The sequence below is a fragment of the Clarias gariepinus genome, chromosome 27, assembly GCF_024256425.1.
Source record: "Clarias gariepinus isolate MV-2021 ecotype Netherlands chromosome 27, CGAR_prim_01v2, whole genome shotgun sequence".
Classification (NCBI taxonomy): Eukaryota; Metazoa; Chordata; class Actinopteri; order Siluriformes; family Clariidae; genus Clarias; species Clarias gariepinus.
In genome coordinates, this window is record NC_071126.1 from 19,113,464 (window position 1) to 19,138,012 (window position 24,549).

The following is a 24,549-nucleotide window of genomic DNA, read 5'->3' on the forward strand; positions in this document are numbered from 1 at the left end:
ACGAGCACTCGCTTTCTCACAACAACACACACTTAAACGACTTCACTACTCTATTGAAACCATTTGATGCCAAAATGATTCAGGGAGGGTCCTGCAGAGGCCATAAAATGTTCTCCATATGTATATCACATGTGTAAGAATGTATATTAAAGATTAAATATAAAATATATTTACTATAGAAAATACAATAATCAAACACAGACGAGACTGATCCTTTGTACACGCCCATTTTTGGCAGGCGATGATGAATATTAACGAGTATTCAAATCCAACAGTCACGTGACAAGGTGTCAAAACAAACAAGACGTTGGAAACCAGAACAACTGGAGATTTTTCCTGGCGGATTCTGTAAAAATCTCAGGGCACGTGATCTCATCTATCCGATGACGGAACCATAAGCACTTTTGTAAGTCGCTCTGGATAAGAGGTTGGGCCTAATTACATTACTAAAAGTACAGGCTGCACAAAACAACTTTGAAAAGTTAGTTTTTATAGATAGATGTGCAAGTCCAAAACAATAACAGTATCACTCGTCATTTTTATGGATATTCTTCTAATTTATTTATTATGTACTTCTACTGTCTAGTCTGTATCAATCTTTAAAGGATAGTCGAACATAGTCTATCTCATTATACTGTACATCTGAGCATGTGAGGGTTAAGGGCCCAACAGAGGCAACTTGGTGGTTGTGGGATTTGAACCTGGGACCTTCTGAACCGTGGTCCAATGCCTTGACCACTGAGTTACCCCTAATGCCCAGTGATAAGCAATAATACATAGATAGATAGAGTACTTTATTAATCCCAAAGGGAAATTATATAAATAATTAATAATAAATAATTAATAATAATTGATGAGGTTTATTTAAACATTTCTAGTGGCACAATCACTACATTGATTTATCTGTCTTGCCCTCCTCCACATGTTAATTTTCTTATTTTTAAATGTCGACAATGGGTAAAATCTTATTTAATTGTGCACAGAGAATTAATTTGCCCGTCTCTCTCTCTCTCACACACACACACACACACACACACACAGACCCACGCGCACACATCAGCTGTGTATGTGAAGTTCGTGCTGTTGAACAGAAAGTGTTTTAGGACAACGGGAGAGGAAGCGGACAGTAATCAGACCACACGAGTCACAAAGGAAATCACCAAGCCCAGAGTCTCTAAATACATTATTACTGGGTATGTCAGGAGTCTGGCTAGTCACGGTAGCTAGGCTAACTTTAAATGACAGCTGGGTTGTCATGGTTACCACGAACCTTATTGGATTATGATTTTTTCATTGTTTACCCTCAGTTAATTGAGTTAGGGTTCATCACTCAGCCTCAGTTCAGTTCCTCCACCAGAAGAAAGTCTTCATAAAACTTTTTACACGTTTCTCTGTGACGTCACAAACTGTGTTTTGTCACTTTATTAACTTCTAATTAGAAAATAAATAGAGGCTGGTGAAATAACCAGAAGTTTATCGCTGCTATAACGTAACTACAAACAGATTATGAACTGATTTACAACATTACATGTAACACTAAACTCCAGAGGTGGTTAAACATAACCATATTTATGTTTACCCTTTACACTACTTATTGCGTTTTTATAAACCTTAAGGAGCGAGACCAAATTTTTTTTGCACCATATTCTATCTATCTATCTATCTATCTATCTATCTATCTATCTATCGATGGATTAGTGAAGACACAACACCATGGGTCCAAAGAATGTTATCGAGGATGGTAGCAAGCAGAAAACGGAGCCTCTTTCAGTTTGGTTTTTCAAAGAGGAATCATAACTGAAGGTCAAGTGAGGTTTAATGTCTATTTATTTCATATTTAACTTCATTTACATATCTTTTCTAAATGTTTTGATTGTTTTTATATAAAAAAATATGGTTTTAGTGTTGGAAATTGGGTAATATTGGTAATATTTTTGGGTGGCTGGAACGGATTATCTGCATTTGCATTATTTCCTATGGGAAAATGCGTTTCATAATACAACATTTCGCCTTAAGAACATGAGGATGCATATCCTGAAGTACCGCTGTACACGTTAACAGTCAGGTTCAGGGTGACTGTGTATTTGTATATGTTTCTGTAACAGAACAACCCAGAGAGTTTGAGTGTCCTTTATTCTTTAGTGGGCAGTGTACGTTTCTGCAATGTTTTACCTTCAAATGTAATCTATCCGCATATAAATGTAAAAGAATTGATTATTTGGGTTCGGTTCAGGCAAATTGAATTTTCCATGCTTTTTCCTTGATGTTTTGACGGGATCTCATTTCTGAGATTAGGTGAGACCCTTACTGAGAAAAGCACAGTATAAAATAGTTCCTGAGAGAGGAGAAAACAATGCCGCGGGCTTCCTGCGGACACAGGCGGACCTTTATTCCTCAGCGATCGAGTTCCTTAAGCTCTCCTTTTCTCCTTCTCTCCTCAACACTCCCCACATCGCCACCATGCACACACACAAAAACAAACAAAAAAACCCCACCAAGCACCAGGACGGAGCCTCACTTCCACTCTAATGCTGCACGGACCAGTGATTTAAGGGGCCCAAGCAGGGCACGGAGACCGGGAGGGAAACACAGAGACGGGTAATAAGAGCCAGATGGGGCCAAGACTAGGGCGTTTAAATGACCATGAAAAAAAAAAAAAAAGGAATGAGAGAAAAAGATGCAAGGGAGGAAATATGAAGCCTAGGTGTGTGTATGTGTGTGAGAGAGAGAGAGAGAGAGAGAGAGAGAGAGGGACAGAGACAGAGTGTGCTGTTCACATACCAAGCCTGAGTTCACACAGTCTGAGCTGAGGGTCGATTGGGGGATGCAGTCGCCGTTTCTTTCTCCAGCAGCGGGCGGGGTAGGTGTACATCTGACCCGCAGCCTGGCCTGTGCCAACACACACACACACACACACACATACATACACAAGGGGTGTGTGAAGCTAACAGTAAAACATAAAAACGTCTGATTGTGCATCACTTAAACATCAACAAGACTTCAGCAGAAACAGATGTACTGTAGTGGGAGAGAGGGCGAGAGACACTGACTAACAGAGAGAGAGAGAGAGAGAGAGAGAGAGAGAGAGTGGGGGGGGAATAGATAAGCTCTGAATAAGCTAAATAAAAACACGTCATAAACACTGGTTCACCACAAACTACAGGGTGTGTCTAGGACACCCACGCTAGATTCTCCTTCTATTTGCGTCCGTCTCTCAGCGGCACGGTTAGCTTCAGCCCCGACTGCCGCGTCCTCGTGACTCCGGCTTTATTCGAAAAATATTTCTGTTCAATTAAATCTATAATCTAATCACGGAGAAAAGTGCATCTCATACGTACGGCAAAAACAAGCCGGGCCGAGTGAGCGGATTAGACGCAGTCACGTCATGATCTTTTATACGAAGCAGATTTACAGACGCCTCCAGAATTAGTGGCGACATTTAGAAAAAAGATGGTAAATGATAATAATTAAAAAAAAACAAGGTAAAGGTAAGTTTTATACAGTATTAATCGTGAATTCCAGGACATTTTAACCCTAAACCTGGCTTCATCTACCATGAGGTTACGACTAGAGGACTGAACCAGATAATTATTATTATTATTATTAATATTATTATTATAGGCATATATTCAGATGAATAATTAAATAGAAATAAGTAAGAGACACTAAATACTGGTAAATACTGGTTTCATAATTATTGGCACCCCACAATTTTAAATCCAGCGATGATTGTAAAAAGTTTATTTTGTGTTCCTGTTCTGTTGAATACTGTATGATTATATATGATATATATATTATATATATATATATCTTGTATCACTACATGGCAGAAACAGTTAAATTTGGTTAAAACTATGCAAATTTACTTAGTTAAATGACTCCTTCTTTCTTACGTTATTACTTGAGGATTTTACTGAATTAGTTCCCATTTGTGTATATTTAAAGGTGATGATGGAGTACAGATACAGTACTTGCATTAATGTCACTGTAGCACCAGTATACTGCCACCTACTGTACACCACCCACATCACATGATCACGCAACATGTCACATGACCATGGGTAGCCGTATCGCTTTATGGTCTAATGTTTTGCCGTTTTTATTTTTAATAAACAAACAGTATATAGTCTCAGGATTGTGCAGTACGGAGTGATGTATCCTTTTTTTCAGCACAAAATAAATATGAATATAATAAAAATAATACAGTGTGTTATTTTTGCGATGTCATTCCCATGTTCCAGTAGTGGTAAGATTTACACATTAAAAACGTAATGATAACTTGGTTCTACCTGACGTATACAGTGTATTGGACAGGGGTGGCTTGGTAGTTAAGGTGTTGGGCTGTGGAACTTGGGGTCCCCGGTTCGAGCCCCGATGTCGTCGGGTTGCCACTGTTGGACCTTTGAGCAAGTTGCAAGACTCCAAGTCATCAGATACAATCAGGCATCAAGCTGGCAACCCGACCCTTTAATTAACTGCCACCCAAACGGTGGCTATATCTCCATTGCCTGATATACCGGGTGACATGTAGACGGGACCATCCATCCATTTATATAATGTGTTTGGGTAAAATTTGTATAAATCAATAAAAAAAGCCTAAACAATAAAAAGGTTTAGTTACCTATTGGCTTCTATATAGAAATGATGAAGGGGCGGGGCTACAGAATGTCCTACCTCAGTTACTGGTGGCGTTAAATAAACTGCACAGCCTTGGACCGATCATGTTCCATATGCAAATTATTACAGCACAACATTACGGCTTTTATAGCTTTTGATATGTAATTATAGAACCTGGTATCTGTAATGAGGGTGAAGGTGTACAGATGTTCCAAGGCCAGTTTTCATTGGGGTTCCTCTACCTGGTCCCCTGTGTCGCTTCTCCATCCAGATGTAGCAGTTGTTCTGAGCCACGCCCGTCTGCGAGTCAAGGAACGGCATTCGGATGCTGCGCTCGGCACACAGGCGGGCGTTGTAGCTGCGACAGTGCTCGATGGCCTCCTTATAGAACTGATCTTCGAGCCTGAGGATGAGACGGAGAACGGCGTGAACCTCGAGACACAGAGCGAAGGGTGAGATCTCAGGGTGATGCTGATTAGTTTAAAAAAACATATATACATGAACCATGAACCATGGACATTTCTAGTTCCTACAGGATCAGGCAAGGGTACATCTGAAGTCCTTATTAATGATGAGGCCGTAAAAGATGCGCTGTGTCCATAGAAATGTAAGAACACGAGAACCGGGATTTAAATGTTGAAACTACAATACCTACACTAAGAAAGACCTGGTGCGTATTTCTGTCTGTATTATATCTATAGACGTTCCTTAAAGTCATATTGGGACGGGGTTAGTTTCTCACTGTACTAGTATTTAAAAGAATCGATGCTGGAACCTTACCTAAGGTTTAGTTTCCTAAAATCTCTAATGTTAGTTCTTTACATGTTAATACAGGATGAAGACAGCATTCAGGACAATGTGAAAATACCCGCAAGTCCCTGAATCTGTACCTTTTTAAAAAAGAAGTGTCAAGTACTTGAAACACAAACACACAAAGGATTTAATTAAATGTAATAACAATTATGAGAGAATGAAGAATTTCTCCACAGAACAAAGATACTACAGCTAGATAGTATCGAGCGGGGTATGAACACACAACGCTATGGAGGACCACAAGTAGAACGTGGGGAAAAATTATTTAAGTAAAAAAACAAAAGCACATGTTCCAGAATCAGAGTGTTACATTAGGTTTTATATAGAACCTCATAAACGGCTTCCTAATTGAAACGAAGAAGCTTTTCGACATCAGCTATTAGCTATTAGCAGAGCTGTGAGATTTAATCGACGTTTGTTGGTCGACTCAATTAGTTGAGTGAACGGTTTAGTTTTCAATTCAGAATCGAAACACACTTAAAAAAAAAAAAAAAAAAAAAGTTTGTCCGATCTTTTAAAATTGAAATATTTGTTAAATATATACTTCACATCTTCTGATGCAAATACTCCTGTTTTGTAAAAGTATCGCTTTTGGTTTATGTTGGGTTGGTGTAATTCTGCCACCTGCTGGATTGGAGAAGAAGATTGGCGGATTAAATAAAAAAGATTATTGCTTAGTACGAATCATGACATTTAAACAACTAACATCACAAGTTGCATTTCAATTTTTATATTAATTGTAATTTTTAATATTTTAAAACCTGCAAGAAACATAACTGCTTGATTAAAAAAAAAAGACAATAAACTTTATTTTTATGAAATTAAATCAAATCAAAACTTGAATTAAACTGAATCCCTGATCCACAGCCCGAATTCTTAAGCTCCAAAAAGTACAATAATATGACTTATTAAGTTTAAAATAAAACATACTGAAAATCTGTCAACAATTCTCTCAGTAAAACCCGATTTCCACTTCAGAAACCCAGTTCATTATCAAGCTGAGATAATATTACAATGTATCGTTTTCTCCTTTTGATCTTCTCACTTAAAAAAAAAAGTCAGTTATGTTACCAGGTAACAGTCTGACAGCATCTTTCTCTGACTATGAAGCATAGCATTTACACACACACACACACACACACACACACACGTCCAGGAGTAATACTGCATATTTGTAAATATTAATATTGCCATAGATGTGATGTGAGATGTTTTTATTTGCTGGAAAGTAAAACGTCCTCCCCTAGATATTTCAAGTAGATGTTTATAAGTCAAAGATTTTCAGGTCTCTACTTTCGTCAGCAAAAAAAAAAAAAAGACGAACAGTGTGCTTATTGTGAGTGTTTATTATATCAGCAGATACGTGAGGAATGTAGAAGTGGAGAAGGAGGAAACACGGCCACACGGTGATGGGACACAAAGAACCTCAGTGTTCTGAGAGAGAAGAAGAAGAAGAAGAAGAAGAAGAGAGCGTTTCTAAAAGATGATGATAATCCACGATGGGATCTTTGTGTTGCTTCCCCACAACACCAGCGTTACAACCGTTACACCGCCGTCTGTAGTCTGTTAGTCCTCTTATATCAAAGGAATACACACGAGTTACAATGTTTCTTCGTGTAAACATGAGGTCATGCCATCTGTAGTTACATTTATCATTGTGGAACACCAGTGAGAACTGTATACACACACACACACACACACACACACACACACACACGGGTTCTCTCTTGAACATCTCTTCATGTCCTTTGTTAAATAAAAATGAGGCATTGTGTTGATCGGTGTGTGCTCAGGGTCAGACCCTCATGTCCTGTGACTCTGAATGTAAATATGGCACGCAGAAACAATTTTCCTCCCCGAATGAATTATTGCCCCTTCAGCCTTTTACATGAAACCCCCTCTGTTTCTGACTTCCTGTGCCATGTCCAGATTTCCTGTGTGCATTATTTCACGCTGTGTATTGAAACGTTCGTGCTATCTGAGGAAACCGCAGACGACGGAAAACAAAGACACACTGCTCTGGAAGCTCACGTAAAGATAACACGTGACCTGGGACCGGGCCGTCATCTGTTTATCGCCTTCCTGACCCTGAGCTGTCAGACGCTCTTCATACATATATACATAGATAGAAATGGAAAAAGTAGATAAAAGGATAAAGATGAAGTTTTGTCTTAAAACCACTCCAGCGTGTTAAAATTCACTTATACCACTTCAGCGCTGTTATTTCAGCCAAAGTGAAAATATGAACTAATCCCAGTCAAAATATTCACTTTATCTTTTCTAATTAATATCTATTGGTGCAGGTGTTTGTTTACATTGAGACAGTAGCGCATTAGTAGATTATTATAAAGTAGATTATTAAATCCCACACATAACTGTTCATAACATCACTTTTACTCCACATTTAGATTCACTGATGGTGCAGATTAAACTTCAGACAGAGATCTAAGGACTGAAGAAGTTACATTATATTCTGTACAGCGGTCGATTTAAGACGCGTCCACAGTTTGACTCATGCGCAATACCAGGCTGATACCTACGTACTGTCAAAGTTTCAGTGAATTACGTCCAGCCAGTTTTGTGTGATGCTGTGACTAAATCTGGCTGGAAAAACAGACAGACAGACAGACAGACAGACAGATAATTTTCTGAGACTTGTTTCTGGTCGTCTAATGTATGAAACATAAAGAGAGCGAGTTCTGACCAGGGTACAGACTAAACCTTTCTTTTAGGAAAATTAATTCAGTTGTGTATCTCTGTTCTTTTGTATTGTGATTAATGTATTGACCGAAAATAGATTTTATTATTATTATTATTATTATTATTATTATTATTAATTTATTTATTGTATTTTTACATGTATAATAGAGATACACCGGTCCATCAGACAGTGACCGGAACTGGCTGTTTTGCTGTATGATTGAGTGTTGAATTAACACCCAGCAGTGTATTTATGGGTCCAGCTGGACACTGATAAACTCTGAAAGTGTTAAATCAGCACTGGGGATTTCGCCGCGTATATAACCAGTCCTGCATGAGTGCATGAGCATCCGAGTGATGCAGCAGGAACGCTTTTAATGATGTAACATTATACAAAGTCACATGTGGTAGAATAGTTGTCGATCTGCCTTTTCCCTCTAAACACTGTGAGCGAATTACTGTAGTCTCAAAACACACTCATTACACACTATTCCACCAGCCTCAAAACTCTTAATGACCACACGCCATATACTCACAACGGCTCAACTCGCACTCATCGTCAGGCTGGGCTTTGAGACGCCGGAGGCATTTAAGGTGGAAAAAACGTGGCATCACACGTACCGTATTTGTTTAGAAATAACATCAAAATAAATGACATACCAGAGATACTTGCTGTTCAGTAACAATGTAGCTTTTTGTTTAATTTAAAGTCAAATGTTAAACTCTTGTATTTAAAGTAAGTTTGGACCGTTTAAATGCTGCGCTTGGTTTTTAAGTGAGAAAACTAACAGTATAAGGAACGCGATACATTTAATTACTCATGTTCAGTTCAGTTGAGCTGTTGAATTAAGTTAAAGGTATAAACCTTAAGAGTTATGATATATATCATAAAATCATAATACAGAATCTCAATAGGTGGCACGGTGGTGTAGTGGTTAGCACTGTCGCCTTGCACCTCCAGGGTCTGGGTTCGATTCCCGTCTCTGTGTGCATGGAGTTTGCATGTTCTCCCCGTGCTTGGTGGGTTTCCTCCGGGTACTCCGGTTTTCTCCCACAGTCTAAAGACATGTAGGTTAGGCTGATTGGTGTTCCCAAATTGTCCGTAGTGTGTGTATGTGTGTGTGTGCCCTGCGATGGATTGCCACCCTGTCCATGATGTACCCCGCCTAGTGCCCTAAGCCTCCTGGGATAGGCTCCAGGCACCCCCGTGACCCTGAATACAGGATAAAGCGATATAGACGATGAGTGAATAAATGAGTGAGAATCTTAATATAAATCATATCAGCATCTAAGTATCATGATAATATTATATCAGATGGTCACTAGAGATTCCCATCCATAATTCTTATTTATCTTTTGTACTATTGTTGTTTTTTTTCTACTTCATACTGATAATAATAATAATATAAATAATAATAATAATAATAATGGTGATTATTATTATTATTGTTGATGTAACTTTTCAGATATTAAAAAAGCACAAATAAAATATAAAAGTAGTACAAAATTAAAATACTAAAACAATACAAAGGCAATAGAAAATAATAAAAAAAAATGCACCCATAAGTGCAAAAGTCCAGTAATTTAAATAATGTGGCAGTAAAATAATACAAGCTATGTAATTGCTAAAGTAAAGAAAGAAAAAATGTTGCTATAATTATTGTTAGTCATATTTATTCATATTTTATTTTAAATTTAACTTCCTATTAAAATCCTTCCTTAGGCATATTATCATTATTATTATTATTATTATTATTATAATATTTAAAATAAGCATGAAGCCATGTGCCCTGAAGAGCAGCAGCAATCTGTGATATTTCGCAGAACAGGAGCGAGCCAAGGCTTTATTTACAGCAGGAGAAACCAGAAAACTTCTGCACGAGAGAAAACATTTAGTGCCCGCTGTCCCAGCCTGACCCTAGCCCCGAAGCTCAGCTGTGTGCCGTGTTCGAGCCTTTCATATTTAAATTCCTCTCGTGGTTGCATTTACAGAGGCCATGAATAAATCACTAGCATCAGGGAATTCTCTCAAAGCATTGTTGTTCTTTTGGCGCTCCATATGCCTGGCGTAATGCTGAGTTTAAATCGTACACTGGCTGGAATATGATTACGGGCTCATGAATAAAAGAGTCTTGTTTAAAGACCTCGGAGGAACCTGAGGGACGGGGACGAAAATGTTATTCGGTTAGACTATGACACGGTTAATACGTTATAGGCGAAAAACATGAGATTTAGGTCAAACAAAGTGTAACTGAGATATCATTGTTTGTACAGTCATCGTTTTTCGCTTTGTCCTTTTGCCACTTGGGTAAAAAATGTATTTATCACAGCGGTCCCCCCCATTCAAAACCATGGGGTGTGCAAACTTTTGCACGCTGATGTTTATATAGGTTTTACTGTCATGTTAAAAAACGAGGAGCGGCTCCTGGAAGTTCGGGACGCAGTGTAAGTTATTACAGTCGAGGCTTTAGGGGGGCACGGAACACGTAAACCCACTGATAAAAACCATGTGAGCTGCAGAACCCAGGCTTATTACTCTGTCACTGAAAAATGAAACATGTGCAGGAACGCAGGGAAAACCAGCCGTATTGTGAAGTCTCTTTACTGGCACCGAGCCCAGTTGTTCTTGTATACACAAAGATTTCAGGCCCCTCTGTGTTTTTTTTTTTTTTGTGTGTGTGTGTTTTTTTTTTGGTTGCCGATGCAGGGAATAGATTTATCCAGACAGACGATTTCCCTCACCGAACCCCTCTCACGCAACCTGGGGGAAGGGAACCGACTTCTGCAAACACACTACCCGACCCCGCTTAACATAACATAACCGCAGTTACCTCTTCAGTACCTCAACAAAACTATACACTACCATTAGGAGTCATGTTCCCCTGGAACACGCAGTCATACGCTAAGGAAAAAGGCTAAGCGTTAGCATCGCGCACACACACTATGGCTCTTTATATCCTAAAACATCCTGGAATTTGGAACAACTTCAATTTAAAAAAACGACAAAGAAAAATTCTAACAGAAATAAACGCTGAAGTCAGCAAGCTGAGATGCTAACGTTACTAGCTGCTAGGGTTCAGCTAAGGCTAGGTCTAAGTATTACAGCACGTCGCTCTTGTTCGCACTTTATGTTGTCTCTCGCTGTCTTTTTGTATAGTGCTTGGATAGTTTTGAAAATTTTTGGTGTTCATTTGTTCTGTCCTAGCTAATCAGCTAATTAAGTGTCTTAGTTAGCTAGCTAGTTGTTAATTTATGTTGATAATTTACACCTTATGTAGCACCTTGGTCCAGGCGGAATGTTGTTTGGTTTCACTGTGTACTGAAATGTATATGTTTGAAATGACAATAAAACCCTACGTGACCTGAGTTGACTTGAAGTCCGCTACATACGAACGCTCAAGCTACGAGCTCTCGAAGATACGAACATGCGATATCGCCTGTTCAATCGCGGAAGTAATGACCACAGCGCACAGGTCCAGCGTACATTGTCCAGTGTGTGCAAGCGTACGTCCCAGGATGTCCAAAAGCAAGAGAAAAACAAAACAAGTTTACTAGCAGCCTGGCTAACTTTTATCCAGCCTGGGATTGAGAAATCTATCTGATTTAAAAAAAAAAGAGTCGTACTTAGCTTATTGTTTTTTTATGTCATTCTTTCCCCAACAGTATCGAATGATTTTAATAGTTAATAAAGAAGCTAGGTTAGGTTTTTTTGTTTGTTTTTTATTATTATTATTATTATTATTATTATTATTAATGATATCTTGCGTTTAAAACCATAAGCAAGCCAACTATAATTTTCGGAGCAGATGGGGCCCTGTCTCTTGTGGAGTGACACCTCTCTGAGGCGTTTCCTCACAACAGATGGACCCTGAAGGATGCTCGGACGGTGCTAATCTGCACTACACAGTGTGTATTGTGAAGATACACACACACACACACACACACAATGACAAATCTACATATCATGGTCTGTCTGTGGATCATCCTGAGGGCTTAGCTGTAGGTTTTCACCTTTTTATTGAGTGGACAGACACTTAAGGGACATATTTTAAGTTATAAAATTATGAATCACAGCTTATAAACGATTCGCTGTCACACACATTTTGTTTTACGTTGAACTCTTTTCCATCCTTCTGTTAAATAGATGACTAGACAAGCAACGAGCAGTGCTGTTTAATTCCCCTCTGACCGATCAGAGGGTGTTGATTAATCTTCTATAACAGCCGCTCTTACAGTCGTGTGTTATATTATGAGGTTATATTATCCCGTTCCTTTTAACGAGTTATCGTTTCCATAGTAACAGCTCATTCACGGAGACTAAAGAGATTAATTGTTCCATAACACATATGTAAGGAGTCTCCAGTGTGAGGTTTTATGTTACACTTGACAAACATTACAAACACAGATATATGTAATTATATGGGTTAGAATGACTTTATATTAAATATATCGTTACATAATATTTGTATGCATATAACCGTTAAGTATTATATCATGTGTTGGCCATGTTTGTGTATAAACAATAGTAATAAGCTAATCGGATTCCTCATTAAAAGTTGATAAACACTGTTTCATTTGACTGTATTTATAATTCAGCAATGTCACATGAGAGGTCGTGCTGTTGTGCTGAATATCAGCATGACCACGGGTGTGATATCGCTTTTATACAACAGTTCCACAAACACCATTTATTATCTACAAATTGTGATTTGTTTCATAAACCACACCAGGCAGAGCCGCCAACCAACAGTGAGTGTAATTAACAGGAGTAAAAGTAGTGTTAATCTCTTAGTGGTAATCTGTAGCCAAAAGGTGAGAAGAATAAACCATGGAGGTGGTGGACAGTCATCAGATTTACTTTATATTTACACTTATTACACTTTAGATCATCAGCTCCGTTAACGTTAACCTCAAACAGCATGAGATAGAAAGTTAGTGCACTATGTAGGGTGTACAATCTCTTGTTCCACACACCAAGTAGTGCCCTTGATCAAGGGTAAAAAAGAAATTAGTTATTCAGCCTTGTGTTTGACGCGAGTTAGCTTTGTAGCTAAGCGTTAGCCGTGACGACATAACGTTATCAGATGTGTGTTCTTACTGAAAGTGCTTCTGTGACTGGGTGTGAATGTGGGTTTTGTCAGACAGCTGCTCTCTCCTCAGTACTGCGGACCGTACACACCTACTCTTACTCTCGCTGAGACACACAGTTAGTGTCATTAACCACTGGACAACACCTGGGACGCAGAGTGTTACGAATAGTTAAATGTTTCAGCGCTCATGTTTAATCCGTTTGCTCAGTCAGTACTAACTCTTGTATAATAAAACTGATCATCGGAAGCTGCTTAACCGTCTTGGAGTAGAATAACCTATAATCCATGACCTACAGTATAATAACAGCCTATAATTCATTTAAATGTTGTTCATTTTAAATAACTGAACACAATAATAGATAAACGTAGATGAATCTTCAGGGTGTCTGAAACATCAAGTGCCAGTGAGAGTAAAACTACACATGTTTAATTATGCATTTATTATTTACAACCTACTGTGTTTCATGTCTTTGTGGATTCTGCATAATATATTTGATCACATTATACATTATATCAGTGATATAGCGGTTCTCGTGCATCTTATAGACGTTATATGAGTTCTCGAGTTTAACTGGACAAAAACAACAAAATGAGGCAAAAAAATAATAATAACAGGTTGTCATGTTACTAAGAAAACATGAAGTGTAAAGAATCTGAAACGGTCAGACACGACTGATATTATAAGTTTAGTCTTGTTCGGTGAATAAAGTAAAGAATGGAATGTTGCAATATTTCAGTACCATGAGTCTCATGTTTTTCTCCTTTTCCTTCTTAAGGCGCAGTCACTCTTACTATTACATATTTTGCCATTACATACAGACTCGGTTTAATTGTCGCTGTCGTGCTGTTCTTGGAACCACTGTTACTCTCTACACTGTTGTCTCTTCGGCGCCCAAGAAACTGCAATTTACTTTATTTCACTTATTAGATTTTTTCTTTTATTTTTAATATACTATCTATCTATCTATCTATCTATCTATCTATCTATCTATCTATATGTGTGTATGTATGATTATGGTTGGCATTTAGATAGATTAAGAAAAGTACATACATAAAACTGAATATAATAACTTGTGTTTATATATATATATATATGTTTTGCCATAAAATTAAATAAAAAAAATCACACTGTAGCACGAGGGAACAAAGGTTTTTTTCTTTTTCTTTTGTTGGTCCAAATTGCTATATTGTATATTTATATGTATCTCGTTTGTGTAACAACTAGAACAACACAAGAGCATCAACTTTCTCACGTGGGCACGATAAAGCCTAAACACACCCAACTATTATTAATGAACAGATAATAATGATAATAATAATAATGCATAGGTAATAATAATGCATGCACGTGCGTGATGATTCAGTTTCATAACGGTTTATTGTTGTAGAAATCTCAGCATCAGGTGAAATATCTGTGCTCATATTCTGTTTACACACACACACACACACACACACACGAGATAAACGCACACAGTGCAGACGCGCATTATAATCACAAGTGTGTGCGTTTAACCCCAGAGATCAAAAAAGAAAAGAAAAAAAGCATGGTTCTGTTTCTTCTATTTTTCTTTCTTTCTTGTTTCTTTAAACAGCCCTGTTACAGTATGTGCATGCATGATGTGTAATTACTCACCCTTTTAGTGGATTGTGAATGACAGTCGCCATGTTGCCACAGTGTAACTCAATAAACTCAAATCTTAGACTTTTTTGGGGGAACCGTATAAGAGAGAGAGAGAGAGAGAGAGAGAGAGAGAAACATAAGGAGAGAAACGAAGAGAGCGAGAAATGAGAACGAAAAACCCCTCAGCCAATAGAATATCAGGATTCAGGACGTGGGCGTGGCTTAGACAAGCTGTCAAACCCATTTAAATGTGTTACAATGTAGTACATTTACACAAAAGGCAGACTTTTTGAATTTTTTATTTTATGTAATGTCTCAAATCTAGCTATATAGTGTACGAATTTGGAATGATTGTTTTAAAATAATAGATTTCAACATTTATAAATCATTTATTCAAGATTTAAGAATTCTCCAGCATGTTGATGCATTTAATGCAACGGGAATATTCAGTTAAACATCAAATAAAATTGTGTGTCTTGTAAAATGTAAAGTTTTCGTTTTATTTTGTTTTATTCTGATTCAGGACGTGGGCGTGGCTTAGACAAACTGTCAAACCTAGTCCAAAACATTACGTTTAAATACAACATGATACATTTACACAAAAGGTTACTTTTTTCTTTTCTTTTTTTTCCCATTTCTTTAATATAAGGTCACGATTCTAGCTATATAGTGACATTTATACGTATTTATGCTCAGAAATATATATGATACATAGATTCTACATTTTTTAAAGATTAATATATAATAATATTACATATAAAACATTTTAATATCTATATTAAGATCTATATTTTTTTCTATAATTGTAATATATATTTACCCTAATATTACACCTAAAAGTATCTATCTAAGATTTGAGAATTCTCCAGCTTTTTAATACATTTAACAATAATTCCAGCTTAAATTTAAATGTAAATATTTTATTTAACATCGAGTGAAATCTTGTAATCTTGTTAATGTAAATGTTTCGTTTCATTTGATTAATTATTCTGTTTTTTCAAAAACCAATGTGACCGACACCACGAATAACCAACTATATTCTGAGTTGATACAGCATTTTAAAAAAATCCACCAATCACCATCGAGTAGGCGGGAACTACAGAACGCGGAAACCAACGTTCACCTCTAATTCCAATCGGATGAGTAGAGCACTAGGTAGGCTGCAGGAGTGTACTATTTGGTGCCTTACGTAGTGACCGAGTGTGTGCGAGGAATTTGGGACGCAGCCCGTGCTATAAGCGTTATCTCACGTGCCTGTTGAGGACAACAGTTTTACATTGTAGAGTTGTGTGAACGTGTTTATTTAAGACGCAAAACGTGTAAAGTGTGTCTAATGCTGGTGTTTAGAAGCGTCTTAAGCAATTAAATAGTTTAACTTGGACATGAATAGTTTAGATAGCGTGTAGAGTCGTTGTTGCTACTGTAGTTGTTTAGCTAGCTGTTAGCTAGTGAGTTAGCGGAGAGAGATGAAGAGAGGGAGGAGGAGCAGACGTCATCATCATCATCATCATCTTCCTCAGCGTGATGGGTCTCCAGCAGACAGAGCCGAGTAAATCACACACATCATTACACAGGTCTTATCTCCATGTGGTGATGACGTTTCACACATAAATCTGACGTGTGTGTGTGTGTGTGTGTGTGTGTGTGATGGTGATTTGCAGATCATCAGACAGAAGTTCAGGATCAGAATCAGCTTCATCCTCCACATCCAGTGCTCCTGCTCCAGGTCATCTCTCAGCATCACAACACTCACACTCACACACACACACACACACACACACACACGTTCACTCTCACACACTTTCCCTTTCTCACACCACTCTCGCACACTTTCCCTTTCTCGCACCACTCTCGCACACTTTCCCTTTCTCACACCACTCTCGCACACTTTCCCTTTCTCGCACCACTCTCGCACACTTTCCCTTTCTCGCACCACTCTCGCACACTTTCCCTTTCTCGCACCACTCTCGCACACTTTCCCTTTCTCGCACCACTCTCGCACACTTTCCCTTTCTCGCACCACTCTCGCACACTTTCCCTTTCTCGCACCACTCTCGCACACTTTCCCTTTCTCGCACCACTCTCATCCAGACTCCCTCCCATCCCCCTATCACACACCCCAAGTCTGTCTCGCATGCACTCACTTTGCCTCACAATAAACCCGATAGACACGCTCACTATGGTTTATTATTCATCATTCTTGTTCTGCTCATTTCATGAGTTTAGTTTATTTATTATTATTATTCCGTCCTCCTACTTCAGTTTTTTTCCCAGGTCATTTTTCTTATTTCTTCAGTTGATTCCTTTTCTCCCCATGTTTTTTCTTTTTTCCTCCCTTCTCTTAAATTCATTTAAAAAAATCAGTTTATTTCTTATTCCTTTTTCTTCACTTATTCACACCACTCTCGCAGACTTTCCCCTTCTCACACCACTCTCGCACACTTTCCCTTTCTCACACCACTCTCGCACACTTTCCCTTTTCAACATCACTCTCGCACACTTTCCCTTTTGACACCAGGCTCCCTCTTACCCCCTTTCACCCCCTCTCACACTTGATAACACACTCGAACTCTGTCTCACATGCACTCACCCTCCCTCACACTGAACACAATAGACACGCTCACTATCGTTTATTATTCATCTGCTCATTTCGTGAGTTTAGTTTATTTATTATTATTATTATTATTATTACGTCCTCCTACTTCAGTTTTTCCCCAGGTAATTTTTCTTATTTCTTCAGTTCATTCCTTTTTTTTCACCCATGTTTTTTTTTCTTTTTTCCTTATTTTATTTCTTCTTAAATGTATTTTTTTTCTTCCTCACTTGCTTCTTCAGTTTATTCTTTTTTCTTTACTTCTTCCTTTGCTTTGTCTATATAAATATTTATTTATTTATTTAAGGATCGTATTAATTAACCATTTGTCTTCTTAATTTGTTTCTTCTCTTTCAGTTTATTGTTTTTTTTCTTAATAATTAAGCTTTTCGTTTCTTTTTTATCTGTTTTTTTTTTTTTTTTTCAGCTCCTTATTTATTATTATTATTTATTGATGGTTATTCTTTTTTCTTTTTTTTAGTAATCTTTTTCTGCCCTGGAGCTGTCAGTAATTCTGTGTCACATTCAGAGTTCTTTATTGATTATTTGCAGAGCTCTCTCTCTCTCTCTCTCTCTCTCTCAAACACACACATTAAACACAGAGTTAACCTTTTTAGTTTACAATATTACACAACACACAAAAGATATACAAAATATACACTACCAGTCAAAAGTTTGGACACCCCTTCTTACTCGAACATGGTCTTTATTTATTTTATTGATTACATTTTTTTTTTCTACATTTTAAAACAATGCCGAATACATCCAAAGTATACACTAAAGTAAAGTTTATACTGGATGTGAAAGCAGACTGCTGTGAGTCCGACCCTCTCACACTGAACCCTTCATCTCGTTCACGTCCACAGAGTTGCCAGGTTTTTATTTTGACCCTGAGAAGAACCGTTACTTCCGTCTGTTGCCCGGCCACAATAACTGTAACCCTCTGACGAGGGAACAGCTGGAGATGAAGGAGCGTGAGAGGAGGAGGACCGAGCTGCTGGCTGAGGACGAGTGTGTGAGGAAGGTGAGTGGCGGAGCGCTCTGAAGCGGCGTCTGCGGTGAGACTGTGTGTGTGTGATGCTGAAACATCTCTATGTGTGTGATCGTGTGCAGAAAGCTCCACGCATCGGACTGAACTCCACGCTGCTGCTGCAGAGGAGACGCCTGGGAGAGCTGCGTCCGAGGTCCTACTGCAGGTACACCGTCAGGGTCCAACTTTACACACACACACACACACACACACTTCAGAGAGACTTGCTTGTTGTTTTTTGCTTAAATTAACTTTATTATTAATATGCTTTTAAATATTTTTTACTATATGTGGAGTAAGTGACGTTCACAGAGATATTTAACTCAATGCTGAGGTTCTGGATAAAGTTTTTTTATTTACATATAGATATACTTCAATTTTATTAGTATTTTGTACTTTAATTGTATTTTTATTTTAATTTGTTTTATTGTTTTATTTAATTTTATTTCAGTTGTTTTTTTTTTCACATTATTTCTTCTTTATCTTTCCCTTTTCGTTTTATTGTTTTTTTTGTTCACTTTATTTGTTTTCGTTTTCTTTTCCTTTCTCCTTTCCTTTTTCTTTTTTCTTCAGTTATTTTTTTTCTTCACTTCAATGTATTTATTCTTTACCCTTTCCCTTTCCTTTCTTTTCTTTGTTTAGTTTTCTCTTATTCCCTTAACTTTATTTTTTCTTTTCTTAACAGTTTTTGTTCTCTAATTTATCCCTTGATTTTTACCCTTAAGTTCAATTCTTCTTTAGTTCTTTGAGTTTATTATTTAATTTCTCTTAATTAATATTTCTTTGTTAATTACCTTAATCGCACTTAATTAAAAGCAGCAAAACAGAACATTTATACTTGGAAAGTACAGATAGTGAAAGTAAACAAACCTGATATCCAAAAATAAATCTCATAGCAGTGTCCTTTACACAGTTATCATATGGACCCTTAATAATTACATTAAATATTAACAGACTGATAATGGCAGGTGTGTGTGTGTGTCATGTTGCGTTGAGTGTAATAAAACGTGTGTGTGTGGTATTTGGTGGTGTTAGTTTTCTTCTCAGGAGTAAATAAATGTCGGTTGGATGTTTGAAACATTTATAAATCCACACGCAGGTTTCATCTTCAACACTAAGCTTCATGAAGTGCAATATATGATTTCTTTATCAGCTGTATACACTGTGTATCTGTGTTTTTTTTTTTGTTTTTTTTGTTTTTTTAAACCTCACACCAATTGCTTCATCAGGCTGCTTCATGAGGTGAAGGTGAGCGCGATGAAACGGCACAAGCTGGAGATCCAGAGCGCCGACTCCAGCAGCCCGAACACGGATAACTTCCGCCTCATCGTGGTGAGCTCCTGCCTCCGCTCCTCACCTCTACAGCTCATCACACATCATCACAGCAGTGATAACCCATGTCCCGTTCTTCTGCAGGCGGACTCGGCGTGCGAGCGCGTCTTCACAGTGAACGACGTGTCGCACGGCGGCTGCAAGTACGGCATCATGAACTTCAGCGGCCGCAGGAACGGCTCTCTGTCTGTGGAGATGTGCGACAACCTGTACTTCACTAACCGCAAGGTAACCAGACCGGGACTCGATTCTTCTCACACACACACACACACACATATTGCTGATAATGAGTGAATGACGATGTTAACGCTGCTCTGTGTTTCAGGTGAACTCCGTGTGCTGGGCGTCCGTCACTCACTCAGACTCTCACGTCCTGTATCCTTTCTATGCTCCGCCTCTCATGAGCTCTCACGTGTTCCATCAGGCTTGTTTTCCTGACCCGCGTCCTTAGATTGTGCTTGGTGGGAATATCTCAGACCCCGGGGTGTGTCAGTTTACTGCCCGCGTCTCTCTTCAGCAACTCCAACCCCGGTGAGACTTGTGTACCGATCCCGGCATGTGGTGTATCCGCGTCGCTCAGGAACCCTTCACACGTTTGACTCTTTAGTCCAGATTTAACACTTAGGACGTTTTTAATGTAGGTTGTAATATTTACTGTTCAAAAAGAGATAAAGGGGAAACTTAGTCCCGGTTTGACTCGAACGTGTATATAGATACACATAGGAGCCGGCGTTCGGGTCAAACCCGGACTGATTGTTCCCTTAATTTATTTTGAGCAAATAAAACAAATTTTTCAGAACATATGAAACAAACTACATGTAAAAGTAAGTACACCCTGCTTTACTTCTATACAGCTACATTAAAATTTAATCTGCTCAAAGGCAAAATTTCTTATTATGAAACGCATTTTCTCAAAGGAAATGATGTAAATGCAGATAATCCGTTCCAGCCACCCAAAAATATTACTAATATTACCCAATTTTCAACACTATAATCATATTTTTTGCATATAAAACAATCAAAACATTTAGAAAATACATGTAAATGGGGTCAAATATTAAATAAATAGACATTAACCGTAATTTATGATCCTTTTGATTTAAAAACCGATCTTCTTGCTACCGTCCTTGCTTCTAACATTCATGAGGACCCGTGGTGCTCTCTATATCTTGCATTAAATTTTTTTCCATTTTTGTGCTTCACTTGGCTTTCCATTGACCAAATCGAGTTACGGACAGAACTTACTTTAAATTTAAATGATTAAAGTTGTTGAAAAACAACCTGAAGTGTTACTTACTGCACTACTTTGTGTCGTAAAATCAGACCAGCCTGGGATGCTGTGCAGTTTTAAGATCTCTACAGCATGGTCGTGTGCGTGGTGCCTGAACCCGCAGGCCGATAAAACTTTCAGTACCGGTAAGTGTGTGTTTTGGTGTATCGTGCGTGTTCCAATGCCGCACTTTGAGTGTCGCTCACCCACTCTCCCGTCCCTCGTTCAGGTCTTTCCCGGAGCGTCATCGTGACCGATGCGGTGACGGGCCGGCGGCAGACCTACAGCACAGGAAGTGACGTTCTGGCCCAGCAGTTTGCTCTCAGAGTGAGTGGAAGCATGTTGACTTGTCCCGAAGGCAATCAGGTTATTATTTTATCATTCATTTTTTAAACGTACGCCTCTCGTGTTCAAGGCGCCCGTCCTGTTTAACGGCTGCCGTTCGGGCGAGATCTTCAGCATCGACCTGAGGCAGCGAGGCCGCGGACGGGACCACAGCTGGAAGTCGTCCCGCTTCCACCAGGACTCGGCGGTCACCTCTGTACGCCTCCTGCAGGACGAGAACTACCTGGTCGCCTCGGATATGCTCGGAAAGGTCTCTCTCTCTCTCTGCCGACTCTGATCTGACATCATGACACCTCACGAATAGATATTTAACGCTCCCCTCTTTCTCTCCTACACAGATTAAGCTGTGGGACGTCCGCGCGAGACGGGCAGTGCAGCAGTATGAAGGGCACCACAACGAGTACGCCTACCTGCCTCTTCACCTGTGTGAGCAAGAGGGGCTGCTGCTCGCAGGTATGCTCACCGGCAACGGAGACTCCTTCACTGAATATCGCACGATGACCCGTTTCAGAAGGTCTGTATCATAGTGTGGTGTTGTTTGTTTTTTATTTGCAGTGGGTCAGGACTGCTACACCCGTCTGTGGAGTCTCCGAGACGGACATCTCCTCAGGACCATCCCTTCACCTCACCCTGCAGGAAAGGACTCCATCCCCAACGTGGTGTTCTCCTCGCAGCTGGGGGGACGCAGAGGACTTCCCGGCCTCCTGATGGCCGTCTGCCACGACCTCTATTACTACCCTTACGGGGACTTTCAGGACGGGACGACATCCAAGGCACGAGTCTGAGCCGACGCACTCCTGAAGTCTAGTGCGTCGTCTGGTGTATTAAACTTCGTCTAGTGTCATGTGACTTTCAGGTGCATCAGAGCCGTGTGCATTTTAAACCCAAACGATGTATGACTCAAGGATCAGGAGAGATCCTTCAGAAGAAGAAGAAAAAAAAAATCACTACTACCGGTCAAAAGTTTGTACACCCCTTCTTCTAACTCCATGGTCGTTCCTGATTTTTATTTATTTCTACACTTAGAGCGAAACTAAAGGCGTTTATCCAAAATAAACAATGATCCCCTTTGAACATGTGATGTATAGATGTATCTGCTACTTCTGCTCTGTAAATCCTTCATACCGGCTACCGGTGATTTCTGGGGTAAGTTTTGGTCCTGCTCTCCTGGGAAGGTCTTCATGAGAGACAGTTTCATCATGGTGCTGCATCAGTTTTGCAAAAGCCTTTGACACAATACCGTTCTTACAAGAACTGTTCCAGAACATCTGACCTTCATTGTCTTAAATTAACAACCCACTGTACAGTAGTTGCTGTTTGTTGTTTAATAATTACTTAACGCCATGTGTTGTTTCATAGTTTTGAACAAATCCAGGTATTGTTCTAGAATGTAGGAAATAAATCAATTTTTGACTGGTACTGAAAACTGAATGGAATGATTTTCTAGAGGAATCCAAACACCAGGAACACGTGAAGGGGAAAAGAAATTATGTAGAAAAGAAAATGACATGCTTTCCACACAACTATTAGCAATAAACAATGCAAAAATATAGAGGGGACGTTGATCTGTGATTCTTTTGTGTATATAATTGTAAGAGAAAAAAAAAGATTAATATTGAATTGGGATATTTCTAAAATGGTGATGGAGTGTATCGCAGTATGAATCAAATCGGCACCTAGGTATCGCGATAACGTTGGTACGGATGATTAAAATCACTCGAATTACAGCAATAAGAGAAAAAAGATGATTTTCATTTGACTTGGATATTTTCATTACTCAAGGATTAATTTTATTCTATTCAAATACAATGAAATAAGGAAAGGCCCTGTGTTGATAAATATTAAAAGAAAGTAAAATATAAAAATGCATGTGTTGCTTTTTCTTCAACATTCTCATATAAACACTAATGACTATCTACTATTTAGAGAAAGAAAAACAAGAAGGAAGAGGGTTCTCCATGTTTATTTATATTAAATAAATTTCTCATTCTACAATTAAGAGTCTCTAATTTAAAAATAATAATAATGATGCTGAATTAGATCAGAGCTACAGCTCCATCTGCTGGAACATAAATGCAGGTGCGCTTGCTCACACTTTCCAGGTGTCATTAGAGCGGCTGAGAAACTCACACACACGGACACACGCTATCAAAAGTATTCATGTTTAATTTACTCAGCATACAAGGTGAATAAAACATGACAGATTTGAATCGAGTCTGGGTCACGGTCAGTCATCCTGATCCCAAGTACATCTTAAATAAAACAAGCTCAGTTACAGACAAGCCTTGTGTGTTTTTTTTTTTTCCTCCATTTACATTAACCCGTACCAGGGGCTAACAGCTACTGAGTGAGATGTGAATATGATGATGATGATGTGTAGCCAAAAGCAGATGAGCTCACGCCATGCCGTGTCTTCTAGCTAAAGCTAAAATTGTATTGTATGATTTGCAACTTTAATTTTTTTCTTATATTTTTTTTCATTCGCAGACAGAAGAAAAAAAAATCAGACGAGTTGGTTTAGGGATGCTGACGGGTTGTGGCAGTGTGAGTCATTTTTTTGTTTGTTTTATCTAAAATTTTCAAGTATAAGCGTTTATCTAAAATGCACCAACAGGAGGTGATTAACTCATAAGACAGCTAGCTGTACGAGTGCACTTTTGGTTAAGGGAGGCTGTTTTGTAGGAAGCTCCTTAAGAGACATGGGTGGAAAAAAAAAAAAAAAATATATATATATATTTTAAATCTGAGGGGAAAAAAACAGGGCATGGCACATGGGTAGAAAAGATTTATTTGAAAAAAATAAAAAGAGAGAGACATGGGATGCAAAAAAGGAACCCTAGTGAAGTTTTGTGAGATCTCGCAAATATTTTGCGAGATCTCGCAAAACTCGAGGCTTCAGTGTTACCGATTTAGTTCATTGAGAGTTTCCAATCCAGTTCAGCGAGTGTCAGTAATTCACCTAAAAGCCTGCTGCCAACCAAGAAGAAGAAGCAAACAGGCAAGATAATACTTGGATTAGAGTTACATGTGGTTGACAAACACATGAGAATTACTAAGTTTTACTTTCAGTTTGGCCTAAAATATAAAGAGATTCAGTTTTGGCACTGGAAGGGAAGATTGATCTGAAGTATGAGTCAC

At 38.6% G+C, this 24,549-nt stretch overlaps 2 protein-coding genes across 5 annotated transcripts in view; one reads left to right on the forward strand and one right to left on the reverse strand.

Moving 5' to 3' along the window:
- The window catches only part of dpf3 (double PHD fingers 3), a 32,893-nt gene extending 17,907 nt beyond the window's left edge, over positions 1-14,986 (reverse strand). For all 4 annotated transcript variants that reach the window (XM_053488936.1, XM_053488937.1, XM_053488935.1 and 1 more), the window contains exons 1-3: positions 14,854-14,986; positions 4,860-5,020; positions 2,782-2,889 (exon numbers count right to left, since the gene is read on the reverse strand). In XM_053488936.1, the coding sequence (XP_053344911.1) occupies positions 2,782-2,889; positions 4,860-5,020; positions 14,854-14,885 (301 nt within the window). In that variant the 5' untranslated portion in view covers positions 14,886-14,986. The remainder of the gene's footprint in view (positions 1-2,781; positions 2,890-4,859; positions 5,021-14,853) is intronic.
- A 1,066-nt stretch (positions 14,987-16,052) lies between these two features.
- Positions 16,053-22,963, forward strand: wdr21 (WD repeat domain 21). Its single transcript, XM_053488930.1, has 13 exons — positions 16,053-16,390; positions 16,503-16,567; positions 18,301-18,458; positions 18,548-18,630; positions 19,694-19,796; positions 19,881-20,024; positions 20,122-20,171; positions 20,248-20,327; positions 21,120-21,212; positions 21,296-21,393; positions 21,482-21,661; positions 21,750-21,864; positions 21,967-22,963. The coding sequence occupies exons 1-13, from the start codon at positions 16,308-16,310 to the stop codon at positions 22,194-22,196; spliced, it is 1,482 nt and encodes a 493-aa protein (XP_053344905.1). The 5' UTR covers positions 16,053-16,307; the 3' UTR covers positions 22,197-22,963.
- The last annotated feature ends 1,586 nt before the right edge of the window (positions 22,964-24,549 follow it).

Excerpts from the sequence above, each read along its gene's own strand:
- wdr21 (XM_053488930.1), top strand. The coding sequence starts at position 16,308 with ATGAAGAGAGGGAGGAGGAGCAGACGTCATCATCATCATCATCATCTT. Across the intron at positions 18,631-19,693 it reads CGTCCGAGGTCCTACTGCAG|GCTGCTTCATGAGGTGAAGG; the intron begins GTACACCGTCAG and ends TTGCTTCATCAG. Across the intron at positions 20,328-21,119 it reads CTTCAGCAACTCCAACCCCG|ACCAGCCTGGGATGCTGTGC; the intron begins GTGAGACTTGTG and ends TCGTAAAATCAG.